Source organism: Prionailurus bengalensis, chromosome E1 (assembly GCF_016509475.1).
Source record: "Prionailurus bengalensis isolate Pbe53 chromosome E1, Fcat_Pben_1.1_paternal_pri, whole genome shotgun sequence".
Classification (NCBI taxonomy): domain Eukaryota; kingdom Metazoa; phylum Chordata; class Mammalia; order Carnivora; family Felidae; genus Prionailurus; species Prionailurus bengalensis.
In genome coordinates, this window is record NC_057347.1 from 37,979,861 (window position 1) to 38,007,858 (window position 27,998).

The 27,998-nt window shown below is 51.6% G+C and overlaps 1 protein-coding gene across 3 annotated transcripts in view; it reads right to left on the reverse strand.

Annotated features, from left to right (window-relative positions):
* Window positions 1–289: 289 nt before the first annotated feature.
* PLXDC1 (plexin domain containing 1) overlaps window positions 290–27,998 on the reverse strand; it is a 62,348-nt gene continuing 34,639 nt past the window's right edge. The window contains exons 8-14 of one of the 3 annotated variants that reach the window (XM_043584273.1): window positions 20,852–20,947; window positions 16,366–16,447; window positions 13,178–13,238; window positions 11,117–11,252; window positions 5,327–5,362; window positions 2,917–3,077; window positions 290–1,660 (exon numbers count right to left, since the gene is read on the reverse strand). In XM_043584273.1, coding sequence (XP_043440208.1) covers window positions 1,541–1,660; window positions 2,917–3,077; window positions 5,327–5,362; window positions 11,117–11,252; window positions 13,178–13,238; window positions 16,366–16,447; window positions 20,852–20,947 — 692 coding nt within the window. In that variant the 3' untranslated portion in view covers window positions 290–1,540. Of the gene's footprint in view, window positions 1,661–2,916; window positions 3,078–5,326; window positions 5,363–11,116; window positions 11,253–12,420; window positions 12,742–13,177; window positions 13,239–16,365; window positions 16,448–20,851; window positions 20,948–27,998 lie in introns of those variants that run through there. The other 2 variants (XM_043584274.1, XM_043584275.1) reach the window with 2 other exon arrangements.

Here is a 27,998-nt window from a genome sequence, read left to right on the forward strand (position 1 = left end):
ATATATATTATATATTATGATTGTATATTATATGCATGTATTATAGATATAATACATATATCGTATATATATATATATCCAGCATTTTCCCCACGTGGGTTGTCAATAGCGGCCTCACTGAGGACAAATCACGAAGCGTCTGGAAAACATTGGGTCAAGTGTTCCCATGTGTCTGGTTATTGGCAGACTCCCTACCCCCACCTCAGGAGGCCTTGTACTTCAACTTCTTTCTTCTGCAGTGTCCCGGGTGACACGGACACGGTGATACGCATAAAAGGGCGTGACTAAGTAGAGGTTGATTTAACATTTATTTGCTGCTGCTGTTCTTTACTTTGAATGAGGTTGAGCTATGGATTTTAAGTGTAAAGGCTCTTCAGGAAGCAGCCACAATTCATCCCTGGGACAGAATTCCCTTAAAACCAGGTGAAGTTTGCGAGCCTAGCTCTTGGCTCCAAAAGCTTCCACCGGAGCTGGAAAAAGATGGAAGCCACTTTCCAGGTCAAGGTCGCGTGGAAAGTCCTTCCTGCCCGTGCCGGCTTCCTCTGGCCCATCCATTCCGGCCGCTTTGCTCCTCAACAGAATCCAACTGAAGTTCCCTGCCGAGTAGGTCTCCAGAAGCCCTCCTGCCAGCCTGTTTCTTCTCTTTAATGGCTAGAAACATTCAGCTCAGAGGAAGAAAAGAATTAGTCTGGCAGGCCCTGCCTTTGAAGGTACCTGCTGACACTGACAGGCCAGGCCAGTGAATTCAGTGGCCGCCGAACGTGCCATTGGAATCAAGAGCCCCACACCGTGGATGCGGCCACACACAGCACGGCTCACCAGGCCAAGGCTGGGCCGCAGTTGCGGTAAAGCCCATGATGTGGGCCGCACGCACGTTCGTTGCGAAAGGACTGGTTGCCAGCAGAAAGGATAAGTCAGTCGAGAGAGGGTAAATGCAACTTGCCCCGCCAGGTGTTTTGTCTCCTCCCATTTGGCTTTCCTCTGATGACAACCTGCCATACAAAGCCATACCTGTGCTTAACAGATGGATAGAACTTCTTCAGACTTCCAGAACCACAGAGGCTGGGGAAAATACACTGAATCCATAGCCATGAGGACCAGCTCTGGAGTCTATGGACCCTGGAATGGGGTCGCCCCAATCTAGAGTTTTGGCCTCTGTGTCACACGGAGGGGCGTTAGGTGACCGGAGCAGGGTGTCTGGCCATCTCTAGGTGGGAGGGGCCCCTGGGGCAGTACCACCAAGGAGACCACTGAGAGACCCAGAAGGGGACAGAGACCCCTTACATCAAAACAGGATGAAATCAGGTTGTCATCCCTTAAAAACCTCACGTGGTTGCTTTTCTGCCCCCTGCTTCAGGATATGGGGTGTGATGGCCAAACTGGCTCTGGCGACACAAGCCATGGACTCATCTTCATCTTCCCAGCCAGGACATGTTCAGAGGAAGCCAAGGAAAGTCACTTCTCCGCTTTGCTTTTGACTGGTCTTTTCTGGGGTCCCGGGGTCTTCTTTCCTGTCCTTCCAAGGGGAGACCGGGTGCTCTCAGCACTGTTCAGCCTCCACGAAGCCCTCCTTCTCGTGGCCTGAGGGCTCGACCTCCGTGTAGGTGGCGTGGTTGGGGTGGTTGCGGAATTTCACAGCTGGCCAGTGGTGAGGTCTCCGCTGTCGGGGGCACAGACGCAGAGTCAGCGGGCACGGCCTCACCCACCTGGGACTCCTCCACACCCCCGAGGACAGTGCTGAGCACCGAGACTCTCTTTACAAGGGTGCTGGGGGCCTACTGTGAGCCAGGTGGAGTTCAGGGCCCTCCTCCCCAGAAGCCTCCCCACTGTGATCCATCAACTGCTGGGAACCTTCCTGGGAGCCTGGGGAGTTTAAGAGGAGGTCATTTCGCCGCTCGCGGCATTGACTGCAGGACTGTAAGAGCCTGAGCAACGTACTGCATGGAGCCCTGAGACTCAAAAGTGAGGCAGTAGGTGAGAGATGGGATGATCTGGGAGGTTCTGAAGAAGTCATGGCAGGACAGGTCCTGCAGCAGAGTCAGCTGGGGAGTTTGTAAACATGCAGATTCCCGGACCTACTTCAGACCTACTCCGTCAACATCCCTGGGGCTGGGTGATACTTAGGACTGGTTAGGGCTTACAAGAAACAGGGGCTTCTAAACAAAGAGGAAAGCCCCTCGCAAGCACCACCTGCGCCTCTGATTGATGAGGTCAATGGGCCTGTGACCTTTGTGGGGAAGACTGTGGGCACAGAGGTAGCACTAATGGACCACACGCAGAGCTGGGAGGGACTGACAGCGGAGGACAGGGGAGGGAGCTGCTGAGCCCCCGTGGCCCAGAGAGAAGAGGGCTGGCTTTTACTTCCCAAGCTGCACTTTGAGCTGCTTCTTCTGACTTCTGAGACATTCCAAATCATAGCATCCTCAACAAAAGCTCCCAGAGAGAGCAACTCTTAGGATTATCATGCCTTGTCAATTCTAACCTAAAAACCCCCAGAGCAGGCAAAGAGGCAGAGATCCCGGTTCCATTATGGCTTTGAATAAACACCAGGCCTGGAATATGGGGGTGAGAGACCACAAATCATTAAGGAGGGGCTGCACAATCCCTAGTGATTTCTCTTTCTTTCCTCTGGAGGCTCTTCTGATTTCACAAATGGGGGAGCAAAGGCAGACGGGCTGTTCCACAGGACAGGAGGGGTGCCGCACTCCCGGGGGAGCCCTCGGGGTTAGGGACTAAAGGGGCACCAGCCAGTGCACAGTGTGCAGGATGGAGTCAATGAAGTCTCCTCAGATAGGAAGAGGAGTCGGACATGTGGGTGTGAGGCGTGAGGTGGGGGGAGGCAGGCACCCAGTGGCTGGGGAAATGCTGATGCAGAGGCAGACAGACAGCAGAGCTGTGGCCAAATTCAACACTGACCTCGATGAAGAAAAGCGCAGCGTTGGAGGTGGGGTGGCCGTTGATGTAAATCCCAGCCAGGATGATGGCTGCTACCAGGAGGACGGCCAGCACGATGCCCACGATGGTGCCCAGGTGCACGGGGGGGCCCTTTGTCTTGGGGGACAGGTTGTTCTGAAGGCCTGTGGAGAGACCATTTAGGGTAGGGAGTGGCCACAGGGGAGCGGGGAAGGTGGGGCCATGAAGCCCCAGGTTCTGACAAAATCTCAGAGATGAAATCTAGAAGAACCTCAGGGTCTGCTTATGAAATATGTAAAAAGGTGGGGAAGGAGTGGGTGGAGTCATGAGCATAGCATTTATGTTGCCCTTGGCATGGTTCAGGCGGTTTTCCAAAATCACTTAAAAGTTGCCCAAATTCCTAAAACGGATCGCAAGAGAAGTTTTTGCCAATACTCGCGCCACAAGTGCCTTTAAGGAATCCTCAAAGGGTATGAGATGGTGAGGAGTTTCGGATCTGGAGTATGGCGGCATGTTCAAATCCAGGGTGTGCTAACTTACTAGCTGCGTGACTTTGGGCACATTATATAACCTCTCTGTGTCTCACTTATCACTTCTGGAGATGAAGGATAATAATGATTACCTAATAGAGCTATTGTAAGGGTCAAAACTAGATAATTCACGTCAACTGCTGAGGACCAGGGCTGGTGTCTTGGATGACCTCAGTGTTAGCCATTATGATAACAAAATGACCATATTTTCACTTATCACTGTCCACTGCCAGACTGTGGCCTCCTGGAGGGCAAGGACGGTGTCTTATTCATCTCTGTGTCCTTAGCTCTTAGGAAAAATGGCGGGCCCCATGGTAGGAGCTCAGTAAAAGAATGAATCAGGTCCTCTGAAGGCTCATATACCAGTAGGCAATCTCTGAGAACACCCTGAGCATTTGAGATACATCCCAAGGAGGAGACTGAGTATTGCCGTAGACTCTCAAGCTGGAATGTCATCTAGTCCAACCCCTTTCTTGTACGGCTGGGATAATGGAAATACAGAGAAGTAAAGTGATTTGCTCAAGGCCACAGTCACGCCGACCACTAAGAAGCCCATGTTCCCTTATTGCCTGCGGTGGCTATTTGTTTCTGCTCCCTACCCTAAAGGGATGTGGAGAGAATGAAGTAGAAAAAGACAGATGAGCACATAAGCAAAAGAAATCATTTTTCTTTTTTAAAGTAGGCTCCATGCCCATTGTGGAGTCCAACACGGGGCTCGAATTCACGACCCTGAGATCAAGACCTGACCTGAGATCAAGGGTTGGATGCTTAACCGACTAAGCCACCCAGGCGCCCCTCAAATCCTTTTCACAGAGCTAGTGGGTAGAATGAGAATCAACAGGAGGTGGGGATTTTTAATGGGATGTTGCATACATTCCAATCCTCGTCCTCCCCAACCCCTCTTCTCTGTAAGCAGAGGAAACCCAAGTAGGGAAATTGTCCCCGGGGCACTCCGATGCATGGTTAGTGCCACTATCTGCCAACAGGTGGGACAGTTGAAGTGACATACCCCAAGCTAGCTTCCCCTGACCTGGCAGTCAGCCCGCAGCCCAAAGTGACCCTGGTGATCTGATGGTCAGGGTTTGGGGCTGATGAGCGTGTGGTGCAGAGCAAGGGGAATGTGGCCCAGCACCCGCCCCAGACACACAACACACACTCAAACCAGCTGCCTACAGAGCAGTAACGGCTTCACCTCTGGTGGGAGACTGGATCAAACCATGCTGCTTTAACAGCCTCTCCTCTCCTGCGGGAACCCAGGACAACAATCTCCCAGTCCCTAGAGCTGGAAGGTATTTTCATCTCCCCCGTGCAGTGGTTGCAGCAAGGGCCAGAGCTGGCTCTGGGCAAAGGGCAGGGGAGGTGGGCCGCATCACATCACCGGAGAGATTATCCTCCCAGGTAATCTTGGGAGCAAAGGACCCCAACTTCCGGCGCCTACAAAAATTGGGGTGGACAACTTTTGTGTACTCTCTGCCAACCCAGGCTGGGAATCAAAGGAAACCTGATGTGGGAAAAGCTACTCTCCACCCCTCATGGACCATGAGGCCGGTGGGGACAAGAGGCCAATGGTGAGGGGCCCCGCGCTGCCGTGCCTGCTCTAGCTCAGCCTTTCTCTCCTCTCGCTGCTTTCAGGGCAGTGAGGATTCAAGACAGATCTACAGGCGGTTCCTGGCTGATGACAAGTGTCTAGACACTTTCCTTCCATCTAGTGGGCCCCTGCCCAGGAGCCCAGCAGGAGGTCTGGGAAGCTCAGGCTGCCATTGCTCCCCTCCTCCCCACCTCAGAACAGAAGCAAAGAGGCCAGGTGACTGATGCACCCTCTTCTGGGGGGTAGCGGGGGTAAGAGGTGGTCCAAGGGGCAGGGCAGGCAGCACAGTACTCACCATCTCCTCCTGCGTAGGGATTCAACTTGGTGTCGTCTTTAAAGAGGAGAGAAGGCATAAGATTAGTGGAATCATTTAGGTCCAGATGGGACTTTAAGGAGGTTTAGTCCCACCCTCAATTTAATTTTTTTTTTAATTTTATTTTTAAGTCATCTCTGCACCCAAGGTGGGGCTCAAACCCACAACCCTGAGATGAAGAGTCGCATGCTCTACTGACTGAGCCAGTCGGGCGCCCCTCCGCCTTCATTTTAGAGGCAGAGAAACTGAAGCACAGAGCGGGGAGGTGACTTGCTTAAAGTCACACAGCAGTGTAATGACAGAAGTCCGCAAACAAACCAACTTTTCCTAGTCTTGTGTCCATTCATCCAAGCAGGATTTATTGGACGCCTACTACTGAGTTGAGCACTGGGAGAGGGTACTGGGGGTAGACACGGTCTCTGCCCTCAGGGAGTTAACAAGCAGGAGAGATGGAGTGACAAAACCCAGCAAAATGGAGCTCTGACTGGGGGCCTCATCCAGACAAAGGGTGTCAAGATGGAGGGGTGAGATGTGGGGCTGGGGAAAAAGGGTTCCAGGCAGAGGGAAAAGCGCGGGCAAAGGCCCAGAGTCAGAGAAATAAAAGGCAGTGCAGTGCCGCTGGAGGGTGGAGAGGGTAAGAGATAAGGCTGGGGGTGGGGGATGGCTGCCTGCAAAGCCTGGGTGAGGACTTTTCCTGTTCTCCTTCCCCTACGGGCCCCCGGGAAGCTGAGGAAAGGGTGTGTCACCAGTTCAGATCTGCCGGAAGACCACCCCCTCCCCACGCACAACTCGAAGGACAGATTTCATGCCAACACCCTTTCTACGGCACCAGGTGTGTGTCCTGTGGTTTCCTACATAAGTTCCGATGGTTGACCATTCTTCCCCAAAGATTCTCCGGGGAAAGGCAAGCAAGAGTTCCATGTCAGGAGAATGCTCTAGAGGACAGACGGTTACTGCTTGAAGCATCGAAACGTGAAACAAGTTGAACAACCCGGAGTGTGTCGCCTATAAGGTACATTTCATTCCTCTTTCCCTCCTGCACCTCCATTGCCCATGCCATTTTAAAGACTTTTACGGGGCGGGGGGTAGGGGGGCTTCTGGGGGGCTCTGTGGGTGAAGCATCTGACTCTTAATTTTGGCTCAGGTCATGATCTTGAGGTTCGTGAGTTCGAGCCCTGCATCAGGCTCTGTGCTGACAGTGCGGAGCCTGCTTGGGATCCTCTCTCTCCCTCTCTCTCTGCCCCTCCCCTGCTCTCACTCTGTCTCTTTCTGAAAATAAATAAACTTAAAAACATAAAATAAAATAAAATAAAATAAAATAAAAGTTTTTACTGACTCCCCTTTGCTCACAGATGTTCAAGGCTCTTCACAATCTGTCTCCTCTCTTCTTTCCTCTTGTCCTTCACCACAACTCAACACCACGGCAGTGGCCATAACAAGCTGCCTAAGACTCCCGAGACCTTGGAGACCTCTCAGACCTCTGTGTCACTGCATAAACTGTTCCTCCTGCAGGGAATAGACTTCCTCCCCTTCACTATTCCTCTTTGAAAAGTCCCACCCCCGAAATGCCCTCTGTAGGCCTGGGATTAGCTCACACAGTGAAGCAGGGTCCCATTCTGTCTTTTTTTTGAAGTTTTGATGTGTTGTTCATTGTGGAATTTTTGGCATCAATTTTGTTGTTTTTTAATTTTTAAATTTTTATTAAAAATATTTAATGTTTATTTATTTTTGAGAGAGAGAAAGACAGAGACAGAGTGTGAATGGGGGAGGGGCAGAGAGAGAAGGAGACACAGAATCTGAAGCAGGCTCCAGGCTCTGAGCTATTAGCAAAGATCCTGACGCGGGGCTCGAACTCATGAACCGTGAGATCATGACCTGAGCCAAAGTTGGACGCTTAACCGACTGAGCCACTCAAACTCCCCTATTTTTGTTTTTATAAATATTGCATTAAAATATTATTTATATTGATTATTGCTTTCTTTTTGGTGACTCCTTGAATTTTATACCTGAGTGGAGAGCCTCATTTGCCTCACCCCAATCCTGGCCCTGTCACTTCCAGAGGACAGGTGGGTGTGTCCTCCTCTGTGTCTTCCTGCATTTTGGTATCTGTTTCTACATCTCAGGTCCCAGTTTTTCCCTGCACTGCAAATCCCTCAACATGCAGCATATTTACACTCCCAGTGCCTGGATGTGGCTTCCTGCTGTGCTATGCATTTCCAATAAATCTTGAAATCTCAAAAAAAATCACATTGATCTTAAAAATTCTTGTTGCGGAATCATTTTCTGGCGAAATCCCTTTGTCAAGCAAAATTTTTGGCCTCATGGGAGCTGAAGTCAGACAAGTTTTTGATGAAGTTAACAGGACTCTGGTGAACTTGTAATTCTACTTTATATCCTGAAAGATAGTTTAAAAAAAAAAAAACAAAACTCCCAAAGAAAAACACTCCGGTCTGAAAACTCATCTTTGGGGGGAAGAGTTAAGTGTCCAAGGTTATAACAGCTGATGAGGTCAGAGGGAGCTGACCTGGCGACTAGACTCTGCCCCTCCACAGCTGACGGCTTCCAGCAGAAGTGAGTTTAAATTCTCCAGTAGACGATACTGATACCAGGGAGGACAAGGGAGTGGGTAGGGTTGGGGTATTAAGATACAGGCTACTGCATTTTATCCAATGGTGGTGGGAGAGGGGTACCTGGAGAAAACAAAGTCAATCTTTTCCTTTTTTGAAACGAAGCTAAAACATGAAGAAATGTATTTTTTGTTCAATAAACACGGGATAGAATTCCAACATCCCTAGCCACAGGGCCAGTTCCACTGAGAAGTGAACAGTGGGGGCTCCAAATTTTGCAAGCATTTGGGGAGAGGGGAGAATTGGCTTTCTGTTAATTGGCAAATGTTCCAAAGAGTCTCTGTGTTCGTTGGGAGGTGCTGTTATATATACACATGTATGGACCAGAGTCTCTGATGAGTTTATAAGGTTCAGAAGAGATGGTTGATAAAATCTTGCGTTTTGCTAATTTATACCAGTACAAGTCCAGTAGAACTCCAAAAAAAAAAAAAAAGGCACATTGGATAATGGGGGAATAAACTATAGATCATTAAAAAAAAAATTTCCCCCTATAGGGAAAAGAGGATTGGGTTGAGGGGAGAAAACTAGAAAGTAAAATTATTTGCATATACCTGATTTTCTAGATTTGACTTTGGAACCATGTAAGTCATCATTTAATTATGAGATAATTATAAAAATTAAATTCACAAAACACCCCTAAAAAGTGAAAGTAAAACAAAACAAATAGAAAATTGTAGACCTATTAATAGATGTTTTCTTCAGAGATTTCAATAAACAAGGGATTTTAAAAAATATCTTTTATAGTTCATTTTTTTATTTTGAGAGAGAGTAAGCATGAGTGGGGGGAGGGGCAGAAAGAGAGGGAGAGAGAGAGAATCCCAAGCAGGGTCCACTTTGTCAGCATGGAGCCCGATATGGGGCTTGAACACACAACCATAAGATCATGACCTGAGCCAAAGTCAGAGACCTAACTGACTGAGCCACCCAGGCACCCCAACAAGGGATTTGAAAACAACTCTGAGTCTATTTTGTTACTGCAAGTGGAAAACGATGAATTGTCTAGTCGAACCAACCAACATCACCCTAAACATCATTGGGAAAATTAACTTGATTCAAATCAGTTTGTTTCTAATCTAAACCATTGAAAATCCACTATAGCCCAGTCCACATCTACCACTGGCAGACAAAAAAGACCCAGTGCTACCTACAGCCCGTCCCTCCCATAGTGACTGCAGGTGGCCACGCTGTGCCCACAACAGCTTTTCTCCCACTCACCAAGGGCTGGTTCCCGGCTGCCATCTTGTTGGGGGTCCACGGAAAGCAAACTGGCTCCCCAATTAGTGGATTGCGGTAGAGTCCCGTGAAGACTCACAAAGTGAAGAAGTGTGTGTGATGTGTATTGAATGAGTGGTCATTTCTCTGAGTGAGTTGTCACTTCTTGCTGCTATATCGGGGTGTTCCGTTCAGCTGCTCATCAGATGAGCCTTTAGATTATACACAGTTATTCTGGGGGAGGGCCTGGCTCTGCTTGTAATAAAATGCATGGGCTTTGTGGCAGCTGCTTGCTACTCAGAGGTCATTCTGGTTCACTTCAGTGGGTGCGGTTTGATTGCAAACGAAAACTCTTAAAATCCAGCCCCATACCTCCTGCCCCCCCACCCCCACCCCCCCGGCCCTCTCTGCTCCTGTGCCTGGCTGGTGCCAGAGGAGGGGTCCACGCACCCTCCAGCATCCTGCTCCCACTAACTCCTCTGCTCTCTGGCTCCCCTCCGGACAATTTTAGATTAATGGAAGCTACCCGATCTGCCTTGCTTGTTCACCCTTTGCTGTATTTCTCCAGTCCCCCGAGTCCACAAAGACCTTTAAAAAATTCTTTTCCAGCACCAAGAAAAGCAGTCGAGGGGCAAGATTGCTGCTTTTGAACCGAATGAGACCTGACCACCTCTTCCTGGTCGTGTGACCCTAGGCAAGTCACTGACCTCCCTGAACCTTCGTGTTTCTTCTATAACATGGGGATCTGACATCATTGACGCGCAGGATTGTTAGGAGGACCAAGTGAGTGTTAATGTCTGCACAGCGTTAGCACCCTACCTGGCACATGGTTAGGCCCCTCAAAATGTTAGACCACCTGTCATTTCTTCCCTTTCCTCTAGGATTCCCTCTGGCCGGATCCATGGGATCTGGCTCTCCAGTTCTCTAGGCTGCAGTTACAAAGGCAGGGGGCACCAGGGAAAGACCATTCTGCCACTTACCTTTCACGTAACCCCGAGTAACCGACTTTGCCCCCTACGGGCCCTTTTCCACACACACAAAATGGGACTGTGGCTGAATAATGCTTTCAAACATTTGGCTTTTTCTTTTCTCCTTTCCTCTTTTCCATTTGTCCCTTTATGTGGCTCCATGGAGGTGGTAAGAGCCCACATCGTTCATTCTGAGCCTAAGGAAAAAGGGCTAAAACCTAGATGTGATGTACCGAAAGATGGGACAGGAATTTTTCAGTGGGAGCCAAAGGATCCCGGAGGGGCTTGCACAAGGCTTCTCCGGATGCTGTGTGGTACCTCTGGCAGGTGCAAGACCCTCAGGCCTTAGGATGGCGGAAGTCCCCGGGGACAGCCAGATCCTGAAGAGGCAGGCACGGATCACCAGCCATCCTCTGGGACACAGCTGCCCCCACTCTGACCCTCTGTCCACACAGGAGCAGGAAGCCAAGCCCCAGAACAGCGGAGGTCCACCACTCCCCCCGAGCAAGGGTTCAGAGCCAGAAACACCACGGTAGAAAAATGAGGCAATCTTTCTCTCACGTCTGAGTGCGTGGACTGAGTTCACACCTGCTGCGGGGCTGATAAGACCTCACGCTGTCTGCGAGGAGAGCTACTGAGATGAACTGAGGTGGACTATATATAAAATACCCGGCCCTGAGCCGGGACGGTAATTTGCCCCTCGCCGCAGTGACTTCCATCCCACAGTCCCGATGTGGGCCAGCACAGCAGTTGGAGTCCAGGCACGGAGTCCGCTTGTTTGAAACCTGGCTCTGCCTCTGCCCAGCACGCGAGCCCAGCTCTCTGAGACTTAGGTCCCTCATCTGTGAAAGTCAAGGCGATTCCTATTCCCTGAGCTAATCCCTGGCAGGAATAGTTGTGATGTCCCATCCCAGGGTGGTAGCCCTTTCCCATGGCTTCTTTCGCCGCTGGGGCTCAGGCCTTACCTTCGGTGGTGAGACTGTCGATGAAGAGGGAGGAGGAGGTGGTGGTGAGGTCCCCGTCCAAGGGGCTGAAGGAGCCGTTGGGGGAGGACGAGTAGTGGCCCTCGTCCTGGAAGTCCTCACACGTCCTGCCCTCCGCCTGCAAGAAAGACCCAGCGCCACCCTGGACCTCACCGGCCAGCGTGCTACGCAGAAAAGAGCCCTCGAGCGGGAGGACGGAGGGGGCCCCTTCATCCCTCAGCGGCCAGAAAACTTAAGATTCCCGTGCTTGGTTCAAGCATGGTAAACTAACCAAAGCTGAGCCCTGAGTGCATTTAAGCCTCCCACTTTATCCTGAAAACGTCTTATCTCCCAGGGCAATTTATCTGTCCGCTGCTTCGAATCCTTCCTCAAGGAAGGAGCTGAGATGCCAGTCTTTTTAAAAAAAATTTTTTTTCAACGTTTATTTATTTTTGGGACAGAGAGAGACGGAGCATGAACGGGTGAGGGGCAGAGAGAGAGGGAGACACAGAATCAGAAACAGGCTCCAGGCTCTGAGCCATCAGCCCAGAGCCTGACGCGGGGCTCGAACCCACGGACCGCGAGATCGTGACCTGGCTGAAGTCGGACACTTAACCGACTGCGCCACCCAGGCGCCCCGAGATGCCAGTCTTAAACAAATAAAGCAAATCTGTACATTCAGCACGGCCAATGTCAGAAGTAGGCTGCTAGACAAGATTTTTTTTTTTTAAAGGAAAGGTTTTTATTTTTAGTTTTTTTTAACGTTTTATTTATTTTTGAGACAGGGAGAGACAGAGCATGAACAGGGGAGGGTCAGAGAGAGGGAGACACAGAATCTGAAACAGGCTCCAGGCTCTGAGCTGTCAGCACAGAGCCCCACGCGGGGCTTGAACTCATGGACCGCGAGATCATGACCTGAGCTGAAGTCGGCCGCTTAATCGACTGAGCCACCCAGGCGCCCTGACAAGATTTTTTTTTAAGGCCTTAGAAAGCTCATCCAGGCTTACTAATAAAATAGGTGGTGGTGAGCACACAGCCGTGGGGTCTGGGGGTTTATGTTTATTTAAAAAAAATTTTTTTTAATGTTTATTTATTTCTGAGACAGAGAGAGACAGAGCGTGAGTGGGGGAGGGGCAGAGAGAGAGAGGGAGACATGGAATCCGAAGCAGGCTCCAGGCTCCGAGCTGTCAGCACAGAGCCCGAGGCGGGGCTCGAACTCACAGACCGCGAGATCATGACCTGAGCCGATCATGACCAGGCGCCTCTGGGGGGTTTAATGTTTAAATGTGGGGCCTTGCACTTTCACTATCCCACCAGTTGTGAGAGGCAGGTCACATCATTACATCTCTCTATGCCTCAGTTTTCTGCTCTGAGCAGTAGGGGGCACCGGCCCCCAGCTCCTGGAGCTGTTGGGCTTCAATCCGAGCAGGTATAGGCACTTGCAGGGAGGTGCTGGGCGCACACAGTGTGCTCATACTGCAGGACGGGATGGAGAGAGGAAGGAAGAGGAAAAGGATGCACGGATGAATGGATCTGTCTGTGTGGGTGTGAGGTGTAAGAACAGGATGCTCCCCGCCCAGAATCAAAGCCGTTGTGCGTTCCGGAAAACTTGAGCAGTGAGAAGGAACCTGTATGGGATTCCAAATAGGAAATCCCCTCCTCACTCCCAGAACACTCCTCTTCACTCCCTGAAGAGCCTGAGGGCTGGAGGCAGGGCAGCTGCTCCGAGAATGTCACCAGCCTCCCAGAGGATCCAGCTGTGGCCAACACCATGCCCAGCATACCCTCTGCAAGCACCAAAACAGCTCCCGGAGAGCTGCCCACTCAAGGCCAAGTTTCCAGAAGGGCTTTTCTCAGGGACCCGCAGAACCCTCTAAAATCTCCCGAGTCTGGTCTAACTGGCTCAGAGCAGTCTGAGAGACAAGTCCCAGATGGAAGGGAGAATTTCTTTGCCAAGAAACCAAGACGGCTTGCAAAGAGCTCCGAGGGGGGGGGGGGGAGAGGGGGACGGGTCTGCTGGTAGCCCTGCCCCTCCCCACAACCTGGCTCACTTAAGCCTCTCACCTCCTGGGCACAGCCGTAGGCCAGCCACTCCTGGCGGTAGCGGTCAAAACCACTGGAGCACCTGCGGGGGGACCAGAAGATAAGAAGTGTGATGGGGTTGCCAGAGAAGCCCTCCTCTTCACTCTCTCCTGTTCAGTAGCAGCTCTCCGATGACGGGGCGGAGGGGGCTAACGTCCCAGGGCTGTGGTGATCTGGACCACCGGGCAGGTGCCCTCCTTGGCACCTGGCAGCTGTGGGATCAGGAGTCAGACCCTTCTTCCCCAACTACTCCTCCAAAAGGAAGGGAAGGTGTCTGGCGTCTCCACTCTCCTCCTGACCCAGCTCCCCAGGACCAAGGTCACATCTGCCCAGATGTGTGCATATAGGGAGCTAGATGAATTGTATGACCTCAAATGAGCTCTAAGATCCCCTTGACTCTACGCGGCCATGAAATTGCTAAGAGTTCAGGGAATTCACAGCAATGTCTTCTGGGGAGAGTTTCACTCATTCACAGACAATCTTTTTTCTTTGTGGAGGGGCCTAAACTTGGCAAGGAGAAGCTGGGCTGAAGGTGGACTTCAGCACATTTAGCCAATACCTCCTGTGTGATCACTAAAGGGCAGAAAGGAGGGTCCTGCCAGCAGCTAGGAGAGATCGAAAACCAGCTGACCAGCGTCCCGGGAGAGGACACTGTGCAGCTCAGCTGGGCTGGAAGGTGCCAAGTGCTTCCCTAGGGAAGGGATGGGCGTATGCGGATGAACCAGAAAATGTTCTCCATGGCACCGTGCTCAAATGGAAATTCTTCACTCTGGTGCCAGGGGAATCCACCAAGCCCTGCTCAAGCTCTGGAACATCTGCACGGGAAGAATCATATCATGAGCCACCAGTGCTGAGGAAGAATTCATCGCTAGTTAATTTTCTCCACTAGCAACCGCCCACCCATCTGCCAGGGACCCAGTGAGGCGGAGGTCAGTTTTTCCTTCTGAAGATGCCTCCTGGGGCTCCGAGCTGCCCCTCCTGCAGCAGGGACAGCTGAACTGAGCCCCCCACTACCCCTCCCAGGTCCTCTGTGCCCACTACTTTGGGACATTGAGGACTAGGCGGTCTATTGGGGGCTGGCAACTAAAGTTTCTTTTAAGCCAAACGAATTGATTCTTCCAAGCACTGAGCCTTTGACATAGGTCTAGGAGCACCACGTTCTAAGCTCCGAGCCAACCAACCCAGATGCAGAGAAGAAGGACATCAGGCATGCCACTATTGGGCGCCTCCTGAATGCCAAGTGCCGCCGCGGCCATATGCTGCTCCTGTAGTATTTCATGGGACCCTCACAAGGACACTGTAAAGCAAGGACTATGACTGCTCATTCCCCGGGCCAAATCCTGCAGGTAAAGTCATTTTAGACTCCAGAGTGGGCCCTTGGGGCGGGGGAGGGGCAATGTGGACTGAAAGGAAGACACTGGCCTTGGTAAATGAAATGATCTAAACCAGATCCAGCCCCAGGGCAAGGAGGGGAAGCTCTGGGAGGCTGCAGAAGGCTGAGTGGGTGGCGAGGAAGGGGAAGCTGGGAACCCACATGGTGACTGCAAGCAGCTGTTGGTGGGAGAGTCCATGGGGCTGGCCCCTCTGCACCAGCCCTGCCCTCTGGCTCTGTAGAGACCTGGAGTCAGCTCTCAGTTGGTGCTGAGGCTCCAGAGAGCTGGCAAGGAGGGGCCCACGCTGGGGTGAGCCCAGACCCATGGGCATCTGGGGACAGGATTTCAGCACCGCGTCAGCCTTGATTGCCCTCTGATGGAACTTCTGTGTCCTATAGCTGACATAACCACAGCAAAAGCGGTGTCCGCACCCAAGGCCTTGCCCTCCCCTAACCTGACCAACCCTCATTAAACTGTCACGGTCTCTGGGTTTGGGCGTATGTGTTAAATGGGGATGTGTCAATGGGAGGGTTTTGCTTTCATCTGACCCATTTTGAAGTTCTTATGGCTCAGCTCTCGCTGGATGCTGAGTCATGTGGTGGCAGCCAGCCCCAGGATTCCGGGGCTCATCCGAGGTCATCTGGATTATCTCTCGGTGCTGAGACAGTAGCTCTCAAACTCAAGAGTGCATAAGATGGATGGTGCTGCAGAGCTGTTCTCCAGGAGGACCCCAGCCTCCAGGTAGGAAGGACACCCGGAAATCCCTCTCCCCTTGGCCCCCGGGGCTGTGTCCTGTGCCGGGCAGGCCACCTTTTAGCTCCTATTTCTGCCCTGGGCTATTTGAAAGGAGCAAAGGAAACACTGACAGATGCTTGCCAGCTGCCTGGAACTCAGAGACACTGTAATTTGCAACTTTCAAGATTGCTTCATAGGGCTTCCCACTCTCATGAGAGCCCTGGTCCCCAAAGAAATCGTTTTGTTTTGTTTTGTTTTCCCTTCCTGCTATTTATTTATCTTGGACAGGAGAACAGGGCTCGAATTCTGAGTCTAATCTGTGAGGAAATGATTTGAGAACAAGGAGTGGAAGATTAGTGGGGATTTAAGAAATTTATCCCTCTTTATCCCTTAGCCTGAATCTCACCCAGAATTTTCCCTGTTTCCAACACCAAGCAAACACAGCTTTGTAGCTTGCCCCAACTTTCCACGGATGCCCGCAACTTCCACACCCCTGATTTTCAGGAAACCCCATTACGGCCCGAGAAAGATCTTAAGGCGGTGTTTGGGGGGTCACGGGACCCTCATCCAACGGCAATGGGTCTTTGGAGCTGGCGGGTCTCACATTTGTTTGCAGATGAGGCACTGTGTTAATATGCAGGTTTCTGGGCTTCTCTCCCAGAGATCCTGATGCAGGGGGCCTGGGGCAGGTTCCAGGAACCTGCATGTTCAACACGAGACCTAGCTGATTCTGGGATCCTCACATCTGTGGACCATTCTCTGGGAAGCCCTGCGCTAGGATGAACCAACCCTTCCGGGTGTAAGAAGCCGCTACAGTAGATAGAATCTCTGAATAATCTTCCAGAAACCTAGTGTCACCACGGGGACCCGGCCACACAGTCACCTTGATCGGGCCTCGGGGAGAAACTCACTTCTGTGACATTCTTGTGCTACGGGGCACAATGGGCTGGCTAGAGATGCTCTCGTGTTGGCAATGAGGCCCGAGGCAGGGAGGGGGCCGTGCCACCCTCTGCCCCTCCTCCAAGGCCTCCTGGGGAACCAGAGGGTCAGCCCAGCACAAACCTCTGGAGGACGTGGCACCAGCTGCAGTTGAAGGTCAGGTCCGAGGACACGCAGGCATCACAGGTCCGATGCTGCAGGCAGGCTGCAAGAGAGAAGGCAGTGGTCCCTGAGCATCAGACCCTCCACAGACCTCCAAAAGGCGCAACTCTCCCAAATGCTGGGTCCTTACAGAACTACGGAGTCTCTGACTGGCAGGGACACCCCAGAGGTCATTAGAGCCACCCTCCCTTGAGTCCAGCCCTGATTCTTCCATCTCTTTCTCCCTCCTTCCCTTTTCCTCCTTCCTCCTTCTTTCTGTCACCAGGGGGGCAGGCCCCCAGCGGGTGCTGGGGATTCTGCAGGAAGTCTTCTCTGCAGAGGCAGACTCACTCAAACAGATAATCAAACAAAAATAATCACCATTGCGATGAGGTTTGTGAAGCACGTACAAAGGGATCTCACCTAGTCTGGGAAGTTATACTGCTGGGCCGTGGCCCACAATTACAGGGTTGCAAAGGACTTCAATGGTCCTACCAGGTATTCATCCACTCATGCATGCATTCATTCATTCTTTCAACAAATATTTACTGAACGCTTACCACGGGCCAGGCCCTGTCCCGGGTGCTGGAGATGCAGTGGTGAAGGGGCAAAGACAGAAATGCTGCCTGCATGGACCCTGCAGTTGAGTGGAGGAGACGGCCAACAAATACACAGACAAGGGGGCGCCTGGGTGGCTCAGTCGGCTAAGCATCTGACTTCTGCTCAGGTCATGATCTCACGGCTCATGAGTTCGAGCCCCGTGTCAGGCTCTGTGCTGACAGCTCAGAGGCTGGAGCCTGCTTCGGATTCTGTGTGTGTGTGTGTGTCTCTCTCTCTCTCTCTCTCTCTCAAAAATAAATAAACATTAAAAAAACAAGGGGCGCCTGGGTGGCGCAGTCGGTTAAGCGTCCGACTTCAGCCAGGTCACGATCTCGCGGTCCGTGAGTTCGAGCCCCGCGTCAGGCTCTGGGCTGATGGCTCAGAGCCTGGAGCCTGTTTCCCATTCTGTGTCTCCCTCTCTCTCTGCCCCTCCCCCGTTCATGCTCTGTCTCTCTCTGTCCCAAAAAAATAAATAAATGTTGAAAAAAAAAATCTTTAAAAAAAAAAACAAATACACGAAGTCTACACTAGGGTTTCCAGCGCTGGACTGTGAAAGAAAGTGGCACAAAACCAAGAGGCAGAATGACAGGGGCGGCGGGGGGATGCATTCTGGTCAGGGAGGTTGGTAAAAGCTTCTCTGAGGAGAGGTCGTTTAGGCAGAGCCTGGGAGAAGGCAGGAAGCAAGCCTGGCTGCTCTCCTGGAGGAGGCGAACTGCAAGCAGAAGAGCCCCTGCACGCAGAGGCCTGGGAGGAGCGTGTTTCAGCCTTTCAGCCGTGTTCTCAACAGCAGCCGGGATGCTAACAGGCTGGGCGGAGTAGACAAGCTGAGGGTGTTAGAGGAGGAGCGAGAGCTGGGGCCTGGCCTGGGGCAGTGCAGAGCCAGAGAGCAGAGGAGTTAGTGGGAGCAGGATGCTGGAGGGTGCGTGGACCCCTCCTCTGGCACCAGCCAGGCACAGGAGCAGAGAGGGCCGGTGGCCGGGGGGGGGGGGGGGGGCGGGCAGGAGGTATGGGGGCTGGATTTTAAGAGTTCTCATTTGCAGTCGAACTGCACCCACTGAAGTGAACCAGAATGACCTCTGAGTAGCAAGCAGCTGCCACAAAGCCCATGCATTTTATTACAAGCAGAGCCAGGCCCTCCCCCAGAATAACTGTGTATAATCGAAAGGCTCATCTGATGAGCAGCTGAACGGAACACCCCGATATAGCAGCAAGAAGTGACAACTCACTCAGAGAAATGACCACTCATTCAATACACATCACACACACTTCTTCACTTGGTGAGTCTTCACGGGACTCTACCGCAATCCACTAATTGGGGAGCCAGTTTGCTTTCCGTGGACCCCCAACAAGATGGCAGCCGGGAACCAGCCCTTGGTGAGTGGGAGAAAAGCTGTTGTGGGCACAGCGTGGCCACCTGCAGTCACTATGGGAGGGACTGGCTGTAGGTGGCACTATGTCCTTTCAAAAGAACGAGAGCTCTCTGGCTGCTTCGTTCCCTGGTGTATCCAGAGGTCCTAGAATAGCACCTGGCACGTGGTAGGCAGTTTACAAATGTTTACGCAATTGATGTCTTGATACTTTCATTATCCCCATTTTACAGAGGAGGGAACTGAGAGGCTTACAGAGAGTCATGAAGCTAAGAGTGGCAGGTCTGGATTTGAGCTGAGGTCTGTGGGAGCCAAAAGCCCGAGCTTTTGGCCTTGAGATCCCACTGTGGGTTTCCCTGCCCCCTGATCCCACCCTCAGCCCACGCCACCTCTTCATGAGTGTCTCTTCTAGACGAGGGACCGGGAAGAACCAACCACAGAGCACAATGGCTTAGAGACAGCCCATCCACACCTCTGGAAGAATCTTGGCTAAGTCCTCCTCCACCCAAAGGTAACAGAGCCATCCTGCACTGAGGGGATGCAGAGTTTTCTCAGGACCAAGGTAACCAGGCTTCCAGGGGTTCAAACCACAGCCTTGGTAGCGCTGGCCCCTCCCCTGGCAGCTGTATCTACATGGGCACCCACACAGGAGCCCGTGGCCTGCTCATTCCAGTGACTCCGGAGGCCCCTTGAAAGGCTCTAGTCAAAAAACCCTGGGAGCTTCCGTGAGGTACGTGTAAAATCTACTGACCTTTCATTCTCGTCTGCATTTCAGATGTCCTGTGTGCTATTAAATGCTCACGAAATTCACCGGAGGGGTGAGAAGTGGCTGAAACATACAGACGGTGTCCCAGAAACGTATTCCCGGGACGTTTCACTTCTGCCCAGGCAGTTACCCTGCCCTTGGATGTCCTTGCTCCTAAGTGCAGTTTATTCAAGGGCTAGGACTGAGGTTTGCTCTCAGCGTCCTTGAGGAGCCCCTGGTTCTCAGGCCCCACGTCTTTGCTGCCCGGAAAGAGCGCAGTGGGGGTGAGGGTGGCGCTGTGACCTGCAAGTGGTCCTGTGACCCTGTGGTGTCTGTGTCCGTCCTTCCTCTTTTCCAGGGGAAGACACCTGCTGAGCCCAAACAAACCTTAACAATTAAAAAAATAAAAAACAGGGGCGCCCGGGTGGCGCAGTCAGTTAAGCATCCGACATCAGCCAGGTCACGATCTCGCGGTCCGTGAGTTCGAGCCCCGCGTCAGGCTCTGGGCTGATGGCTCAGAGCCTGGAGCCTGTTTCCGATTCTGTGTCTCCCTCTCTCTCTGCCCCTCCCCCGTTCATGCTCTGTCTCTCTCTGTCCCAAAAATAAATAAAAATGTTGAAAAAAAAATTTAAAAAAAAATAAATAAAAAATAAAAAACAAATAAAAATGCAAGAATAAGGGACACCTGGGCATCTGGCTCTTGATTTTGGCTCAGATCATGATCTCACCGTTGGTGAGTTCAAGCCCCATGTCGGACTCCAGCCTGCTTGAGATTCTCTCTCTCTCAAAATAAATACATAAACCTTTTAAAAAATGTTTATTCATTTTTTGAGGAAGAGACAGAGACAGAGCATGAACAGGGTGGGGGGGGTGTCAGGGGGAGTCGGGGGCAGAGAGATAGGGAGACACAGAATCTGAAGCAGACTCCAGGCTCTGAGCTGTCAGCACAGAGTCTGACGCGGGGCTCGAACCCACAAGCCGTGAGATCATGACCTGAGCCAAATTGGGGCGCTCAACCGACTAAGCCACCCAGGCGCCCCCAAATAAAGAAATAAACTTAAAAAAAATGGCAAGAACAGGAGTACTGTCCTCTTCTCCCTCTCTCTCCCCAGCTGCCCTGACCATATCCTGAAGAGCATCTAACCTTGATCCTGTGGGGTCAGCAGCAGCTGGGGCCTCAGCCATAGTGTGCCTTCAACTGTAGGTGAGTGGGGTGGAGGGTGGAGGGTGAGTGGGGTGCGGTGGGGGGGGGCGGTACAGAGGGCCTGGCCATGGTTCTTGGAGGGCTGCAGGATAAATTGCTTTACTGTCTCCTGCCTGTGGACTCCCACATTGCCCCTCCTCTAAGGAAAATGCAATAAGAAATTTAAGGACTGATCCATCCAGTTCCTGGATTACCTTTCCTGGAGGCTGAGTCTAAAAATTCTGGGAGGTACACCTTCCCTGGGTTTAATTGTGTGTTAGTAACAACAGCTGTCATGTGCCAAGTACAAACCACGCCCCAGGCCGGGGATGCGCCAGTTGGTTGTCAGAGCTTCCATTCACTCATGTCCCCGACTCTACTTACTGTGGTTCTCACTCTTACCACAGCTCTGGGGGGGAAGGAGTGCCAGGCCCATGTGACACATGAGAAATGGCAGCCCAGAGAAATTACGTGGCCATATCCACCCAGGGATCAGTGGTGGGCCTGGGAATGGAACCCAGATTGTCTGACTATAACGCTCTTTGCAGGACACTGGGAATGACCCCTACTCACTTGGCAGTGGGGTGAACTCCACAGCTGACATGCTGGTGACCTTGCTGGGGTCGAGCTCCACACGGTGGTATTCGAAGATAGTCCTCCGCCGAGATTCTGAAACAGAGGCAGAGCCTGTCATCAGGAGCACCTCACGGCCGGAGGGCTCCAAGGCTTGTACCTGGAGCCTGACAGGTGGGCAGGGGATTGCAGCGAGTGGAACAGGGAGTCAGTACGCAGCCGCTGAGGGCAGGAAGTAAGCTCATCAACCTGGGACAATGATGTTGGAGCTGCAGGGAGACAGGAAGACAAGAACTGACCCTGAGAGGAGAGCTTTGTATTGTAGGCAGGTTAAACTGCTCAGGTCAGAGGCCCGGCTGCTGCTGAGGTCAGGACATAGGAGCTCCCATGCTTCTGCATGGCTCTGAGCCTTCACAGCTGCTGTTCTCCTGATTCATAATGTTCTTCCACCCCTCCTCTCTTTGTCTAGCTGAACCTTCCAGATCCAGCGCAGGGTTCCTTCCTTAGCCAGCTCCCTCCCCGTCTCCACTCAGGCCAGGTGCCCTGCTCCCACTGCACTCACCATATTGTGTGGTCATTAGGGTCTATTTGGAGGGCGGAGCCATTAGACTGGGAGCATCTGGTCCTGAACCTGAGCCACAGTGAGCACTCTGCAAACATCTGCAGATGCACAGGCTGAACTTAGAGAAACTCTCCCCTCCTGGATGGAAGCCAGAGCAAGGTTTAGGGCCTGGGGCTTGGCTTATGTCCTGCCTCAGTCCCTGCACAAACTCCCTACAGGACATCAGAGTCAAGAGACCTGAGTTCTGATTCCAGTTCTGCTCCCCTTCTTAGGGCCTCAGTTTCTCATTTGTGATGTGGAAAGACAGAAACACTTTCCACAACACCCTTGGGAGGAAAAAAGTGGAATTGTAGATGAAATGACTTCTCCTAAAATGACAATCTGTGATGCTTTGATGTTTCCCACGACATCCCCATACCCACCCAAGAACCATGACTTGGGGTTGATTTCCTTAGGCTCTGAAAGGCAGGCAGGTAGGTGCTGAGCTTTGTGAATGAGCTTCCCTACAAGGGGAAGGGGTTGCATAGTGTTTGGCCTGCCCAGCACCCCTTCTTCCTTTAGGAAACAGCATCCCCCTTGGGGATACTACCCCTAGTCCATTCCTACATGTGGCCTGCCCTGAAGCTACCATGTTCCTCCATGACCCCGCCTCCCTGGCTACACAGTGATTGGTCCAGGGCTGGGCATCTGATGCAAGCTGGGCCAATCAGAGACCTTCCCTGGGACTTTTCAACTGTAAACAAAAGACCCTTTGCTTTCTAGTAATGAAGCTGAGAAAATGCACGCTCCAGGTCTGTGAATGGCCACAGGTCCGATGAAGCAGGAAGTTCTGGTGGCTTTCTAGGCTCTGGTGTCCCAGGACCTGCCCCGGTCCCTGTCTCCCTAGCCATCAATTGTTCCTTTGGTTCTTTGGGCTACTTCATATCCCCTTTTCCACTTAAGCTTGTTGAGTTGGGTTTTTATTACTAGAAACCCAGAATAGCCAAGGATACATGTTTCTCTCTCAGCTGAGCATCTCAACTCTCAGCATCCTGTGCAATGGCTGGATGTCCCATCCCCCCACCTCCTCCTGAATGAAGAATCCAGGGGAGCATCTGCTTCCTAAAAGAACATCTCATCTACGTTTCTATCATATATTTATCCCCAATCTTGGAATCAATGTCTCCTACTTAACCCAGGATTGAACCCCCAGTTGGTCTGGTGCTAAGACATGCTGTCTTCCTATGACCCCACACTGCTCTGCAGCAGAGTAATGATGGGCACCTCAGCCCCTGAAACATTCCCAACTGCAGAATGTCCTGGAAACATTCTATGCAATGAATGAGTCCTGACTTGTGGCATCTGCTGATTTCTGTGATGTAAATACTCCCCGTGCTGATTCCAAACTACCAGTTTGGAGTCACTGAACACAGAATTGGGGAAAGATATGGTCACTCTGCTCGTGTGACTCCTCACAAAGGTCTCTAGCACACCGTGGTTATGGTTTCTTTTTTTTTTCTTTTGAAAAAATTTTTAATGTTTATTTTTGAGAGAGAGAGAGAGACAGCATGTGTAGGGGAAGGGGCAGAGAGAAAGGGAGACACAGGATCTGAAGCAGGCTCCAGGCTCTGAGGTTTCGGCACAGAGCCCGACACGGGGCTCGAACTCACGCAACTGCGAGATCATGACCTGAGCCGAAGTTGGACGCTTCACGGACTGAGCCACTCAGGTGCCCCCATGGTTTCTTTACAGTAGTCCTCCTTATCCGCAGTTTCCCTTTCCACGGTTTCAGTTACCCGCGGCCAACCATGTCATTCGCCTCACTTCATCTCATCACACAGGCATTGTATCAGTCACCTCCCATCCTCACAAGAAGGGTGAGATTGGTACAATAAGATATTTTGAGAGAGAGACCACGTTCACATAACTTTTATTACATTATATTGTTACAATTGCTCTATTTTATTACTGGTTGTTGTTAATCTCTTACTGTGCCTAATTTAGAAATTAAACTTTATCATAGGTAGGTGCATATAGGAAAAAAACATAGTATACATAAGCTTCAGTACTACCCTGTGGTTTTAGGCATCCACTGGGAATCTTGGAACATGTTCCCTTGGATAAGGTGGGGGACTACTGGATTTGTGTTTCTAAAAGAGTAGAAGGGAAACATTTACAATTTTTTTTAAGAATAAATAATCAAGGGGGAGCCTAGGTGGCTCGGTCGGTTAAGCGTCCGACTTCGGCTCAGGTCATGATCTCATGGTCCGTGACTTCGAGCCCCGCGTCGGGCTCTGTGCTGACAGTTCAGAGCCTGGAGCCTGCTTCAGATTCTGTGTGTGTCTCTCTCTCTGTACCTCCCCAGCTAGTACTTTGTCTCTCTGTCTTACTGTCTCTCTCAAAGATAAATAAACATTTAAAAAAATTTAGATAGGGGACGCCCAGGCAGCCTTCCACAGCTCCATCCCACCCACCACCTCCAGAGGCTGTCTCTCCTTCTGAAAAATCATCCTTTTGAGCACGAAAATGTAATAGGAGGGAAAAAAGTGAAATTCCAGGTCTTCCAAGGAGCCTGAGACCATGGGGTCTGGAGTCTATGTGAATCTTTCTTCCTTTATCTGCTTCCTCTTTCAAGGCTAGCTCAAAGGTCATACCCTCCTTGAAGGCTTCTCCACCCTCCTCGGGCACAGTTAGTTGGTGGCCCCTCTTCTGAGCTTCACAGCCTCCTGCACAATGTCTAGTGTCACCTGTTACACCGATCCATCAGTATCAACTTTGCTGGCCACCTGCCCCACCAGGCTGTGAGCTCCCCCAGGGAAGAGCCTGCTAGTTATTTGTGTCTGTCCCCCAGCCCCTAGCACCGGGCCCTGCACATAACAGGGCCTCAAGAAATGACTGTAAATGAATGAATGGATTATAGGGAGCCACAAAAACTTCAGCAACTTATTATAACTTCAGCCCACAGCCCAAAGGAAGAATGCCCTTCCTCCCTAGCCCACCACAGGCCACGGCTTCTCCCAAAACGGCGGCCCCCAATGGGCTGCAGAAAGCCAGACATGCCCCTTCCTAACTTAGAACTCCAAGTGGAGGGAGAGCTGGCTTTCAGGATTTCTCCCCCTGCAAGGATGTGAGAGAGACCTTGCACCCAGGATCAGAAGGAAGGACAAATGGGAGGGACCAATGGAGCCAGGGCTGGGCAAAATGGAGACATGAACTTGTCAACGCGCCCAGTTCAGGGGTAGAGACAGACACACAGCAGCCAGGGAAGGCGAGGTTCCCAGCAAACCTCACACCAGAATCTAGGGATGGGTCTCCCCACCACCTGGGCTGGGGAACAGAGTTGAGGATGTGCTTCAAGTGAGGATGCAGCCAGACAGGGTCAGATGCCCTGCAAAACCTGACACAGCCCTAACCCAAGGCAGGGGAGATGAGTGTGGTAGGAAGTGGGGGGAGGGTGGGTGCATGGAAATATATCTCTGATTAAAAATATTTGCTCACTTCAACTGTTGCCAACTTGTACTTGATTGAGTGTATGGCTTTGGGAATATTTTTATTTCTCCATAAACAGAACTCTTAATATCCCCGCCTGAGTTATTTGCTTTTGGATTAGCTCGCCAACATCTGGGGCTCACCCAAGGACGATGACGTCCATCTGCATGACCAACAGATCTCTCCAGAACTGAGACAGAGGCTGCCCCAAAGCCACATTTCTGGCAGTTTGAGACATTCTGCTTTATCTCTGTTTCCACTCATCAAAGATTCAGAAATACTAGGGTCCAGACACAGAAGGCCCAGCTGCCCAAACAAGAAAATTAAAAAAAAAAAAAAAATTTTTTTTAGTGTTTATTTTTGAGAGAGCGAGTGAGACAGAGTGGAAGCGGGGGAGGGGCAGAGAGAGAAGGAGACACAGAATCTGAAGCAGGCTCCAGGCTCCGAGCTGTCAGCACAGAGCCCGATGTGGGGCGTGAACTCACAAACCGTGAGATCATGACCTGAGCCAAAGTTGGATGCTTTAACTGACTGAGCCATCCAGATGCCCCACCAAGAAATGTTAATGGCTCAAAAGAGAGGTTTGCATGTCCCGTGTTGTTTCAAAACAAGACACGAGCGGGGAAGGGTTGGATCAGTCAGAAGAGATCAGACTGACAAGTCCTGTCACAAACTGCCCTCCAAAAGGGGTGGTCACGATACAGAAGATATAAGATGGCGGTTCCAGAAAAAGTTTTCACCTACTCGTTCATGTATTTCTTTGCTCATTTGATTATTCATTCAATAATCATAAATGGAGCCCTAGCAGGGACCCCCAGAGGTAAACACAAAGGAACAGGACTACAATTTGGAGCCCTTAATAATGAAATCCCCATTAACTGATTCCACTAATTCAGCATCTCAGTTTTGACGTCGCTACACGAACGTTGCTTTTATGCTGTCCATGAAAGAAAGAGTTTTTTAAGCAAATGAATAGAGGAAATTATACTGACTTGTGGGTGAATAGAGGAAATTATACTGACTTCTGGGGGCCCCTGCAGCCAAATAAAGAGCATATAAGTTACCCTGTGTGTTTTGCCTGCCTCTGCAAATAGCTGCTGCTAACTGCACGTAGATCTTTGCATCAGGCACGCTCTGCAGATTCTCTGCTGCAAAATCGATGTAGCAGTTTATATATGTAAATGGCAAGAAAAACTCTGGCCGCTTGCAGCACCTCCTCCCCTCAATGCCAGGAGTGAGACTGCTCTGAATTCCCTCCACCCTCAGGTAAAGGTGGGAGGAAGGTATTTGGAGCCTGGGGAAGGAGACGGTCCCCCAGGCCAGGTTCAGAGGCTGGGCGGTTTCTGGAATAGTGGGGAAACCAAACTCCACCTCTCCTGGCACTCCGGGCAGGGAGGAGCTAGGGTTCAAAGACAGGGACACCCTCCATTCTGGTGGCGGTGTCCGAGGTGGGCTTGGACAATGGGAGTATCTGTGGTGATAATGGGATAACCCTAACTACAGACCAGACAGCTGTCCTTGGCTTTGCGTCTCATTTAAGCCATGGTTATTTGGGACTTACTGTTATTTGGCAGCTCAACGTAAGCCAAACGAATTCTCTACTTGTGGGTCGAATAGCAGACCCAGAGGAACCTGACCTCTCAGCCACATCAAATCCATCACTCCCCAAAGCAGAGGTGGTGGCCCATTTAGAAGCCCCGTGACGGCCATGGATGCTGTCCCAGAAAAATGCATGCATATGAATATGCCCCACCCACACCTCAATCTTCCTCTTCACGTCTATGCCTGGAGCCCAGGCTAGAGATGCAACTCATTACCCAAGTACTCCCTCCCCACCGCAAGTGACATCAGGCCCCTGTTCTCACTGGGGGGCACCAGAGAGCAGAGGACAAGGTCCCTTCGGTGACACTCATTCTTGTGCGATTTTTCATTTTTGAGTGTCTGCCCTGCGGCAGGCACAGGGCTGAGCGCTGGGGAGAAGGTGCTTGAGGAAACCGTGAGTTCTGCCGCACGGAGGAGGCAACATCTGAGCTGCAGCAGTGGATGGGGAGAGTTTTGCCAAGTGGCAAAAGAGTTGAAATGGGGGCCATGTTAGGCAAGGAACTGGGTCCTAGAGATGTGGACAGCCCTTGGCATGCTTAGGGAACAGAGCGTGCAGACCGGTGATGGCCTGACAGAGAATGGCAGGTGATGGGAGGGTCTAGAGAGGAGTCTATGAAGGTGGGCCGTGCCAGCTGCACGGGGCCTTGAACGCCGCACTGAGGATTTTCCCTTCACGGTGCAAGCAACAAGGAGCCAGAGAATGACATGATCAGATCTGGCAGTGACGAGAAGGAATGGGGGACAGAAGGAAGGGGATGAGAGGCTGGGAGCTGTGGGGCAGTGTCTGGGGGGAGGCAGGTGCCGGCTCTCCCTGGCGGGTGGACCCCACACCTCAGCAAACAGCACCTGGAGCCCCTAATCCAGCAGCTCCCACAACACAGCCCTGCCTCCTGTTGTGTCAGGTGGGCTATCCCCTGCCCTTCCTCCCGCCTCCCCGTATCTCCCAGGCTTGCTCTAAAACAGCCTTTCATTCCAGAATCACAGAGAAACCTCAGATGCAGACACTCCCTGGGGGATCCGACTTCCTCTAATTCACCCTCATACAACAGCTGGATCCAACACACATTTCCTGAGACTCTGCCAGCCCACAAAGCCCTGTGAGGGAGCCACCGAGGAGGCAGACGGGGTTCAGCAATGCGCACGGGCAGGGGGACGTGGGCACTAAGAACTGCCTTTCCTGCAAAACAGCCTGGGAGGTGTGGGTGTTTTGGGGAACTGAGGAGGAAAGGATTTACCCCTCTGGTTGCAATGGGGGTGGATTAGATTTAGCAAGTCTCAATGGTCGACTCCAGGGTTTAAGAAAAACAGAAGATCTGGGTTTCAGGTCTCTCTCATAGCCATGTGACCACAAGCAAGTCATTTCACGTCTCTGAGCCTCTGTCCTCATTTAGAAAGTACAGACCCCACTCACAGTGTTGGGAGGATGACTACAGAAGATGCTGTAAAGGTCAGGGGCGCCTGGGTGGCTCAGTCGGTTGAGTGTCTAACTCTGGCTCAGGTCACGATCTCACGGTT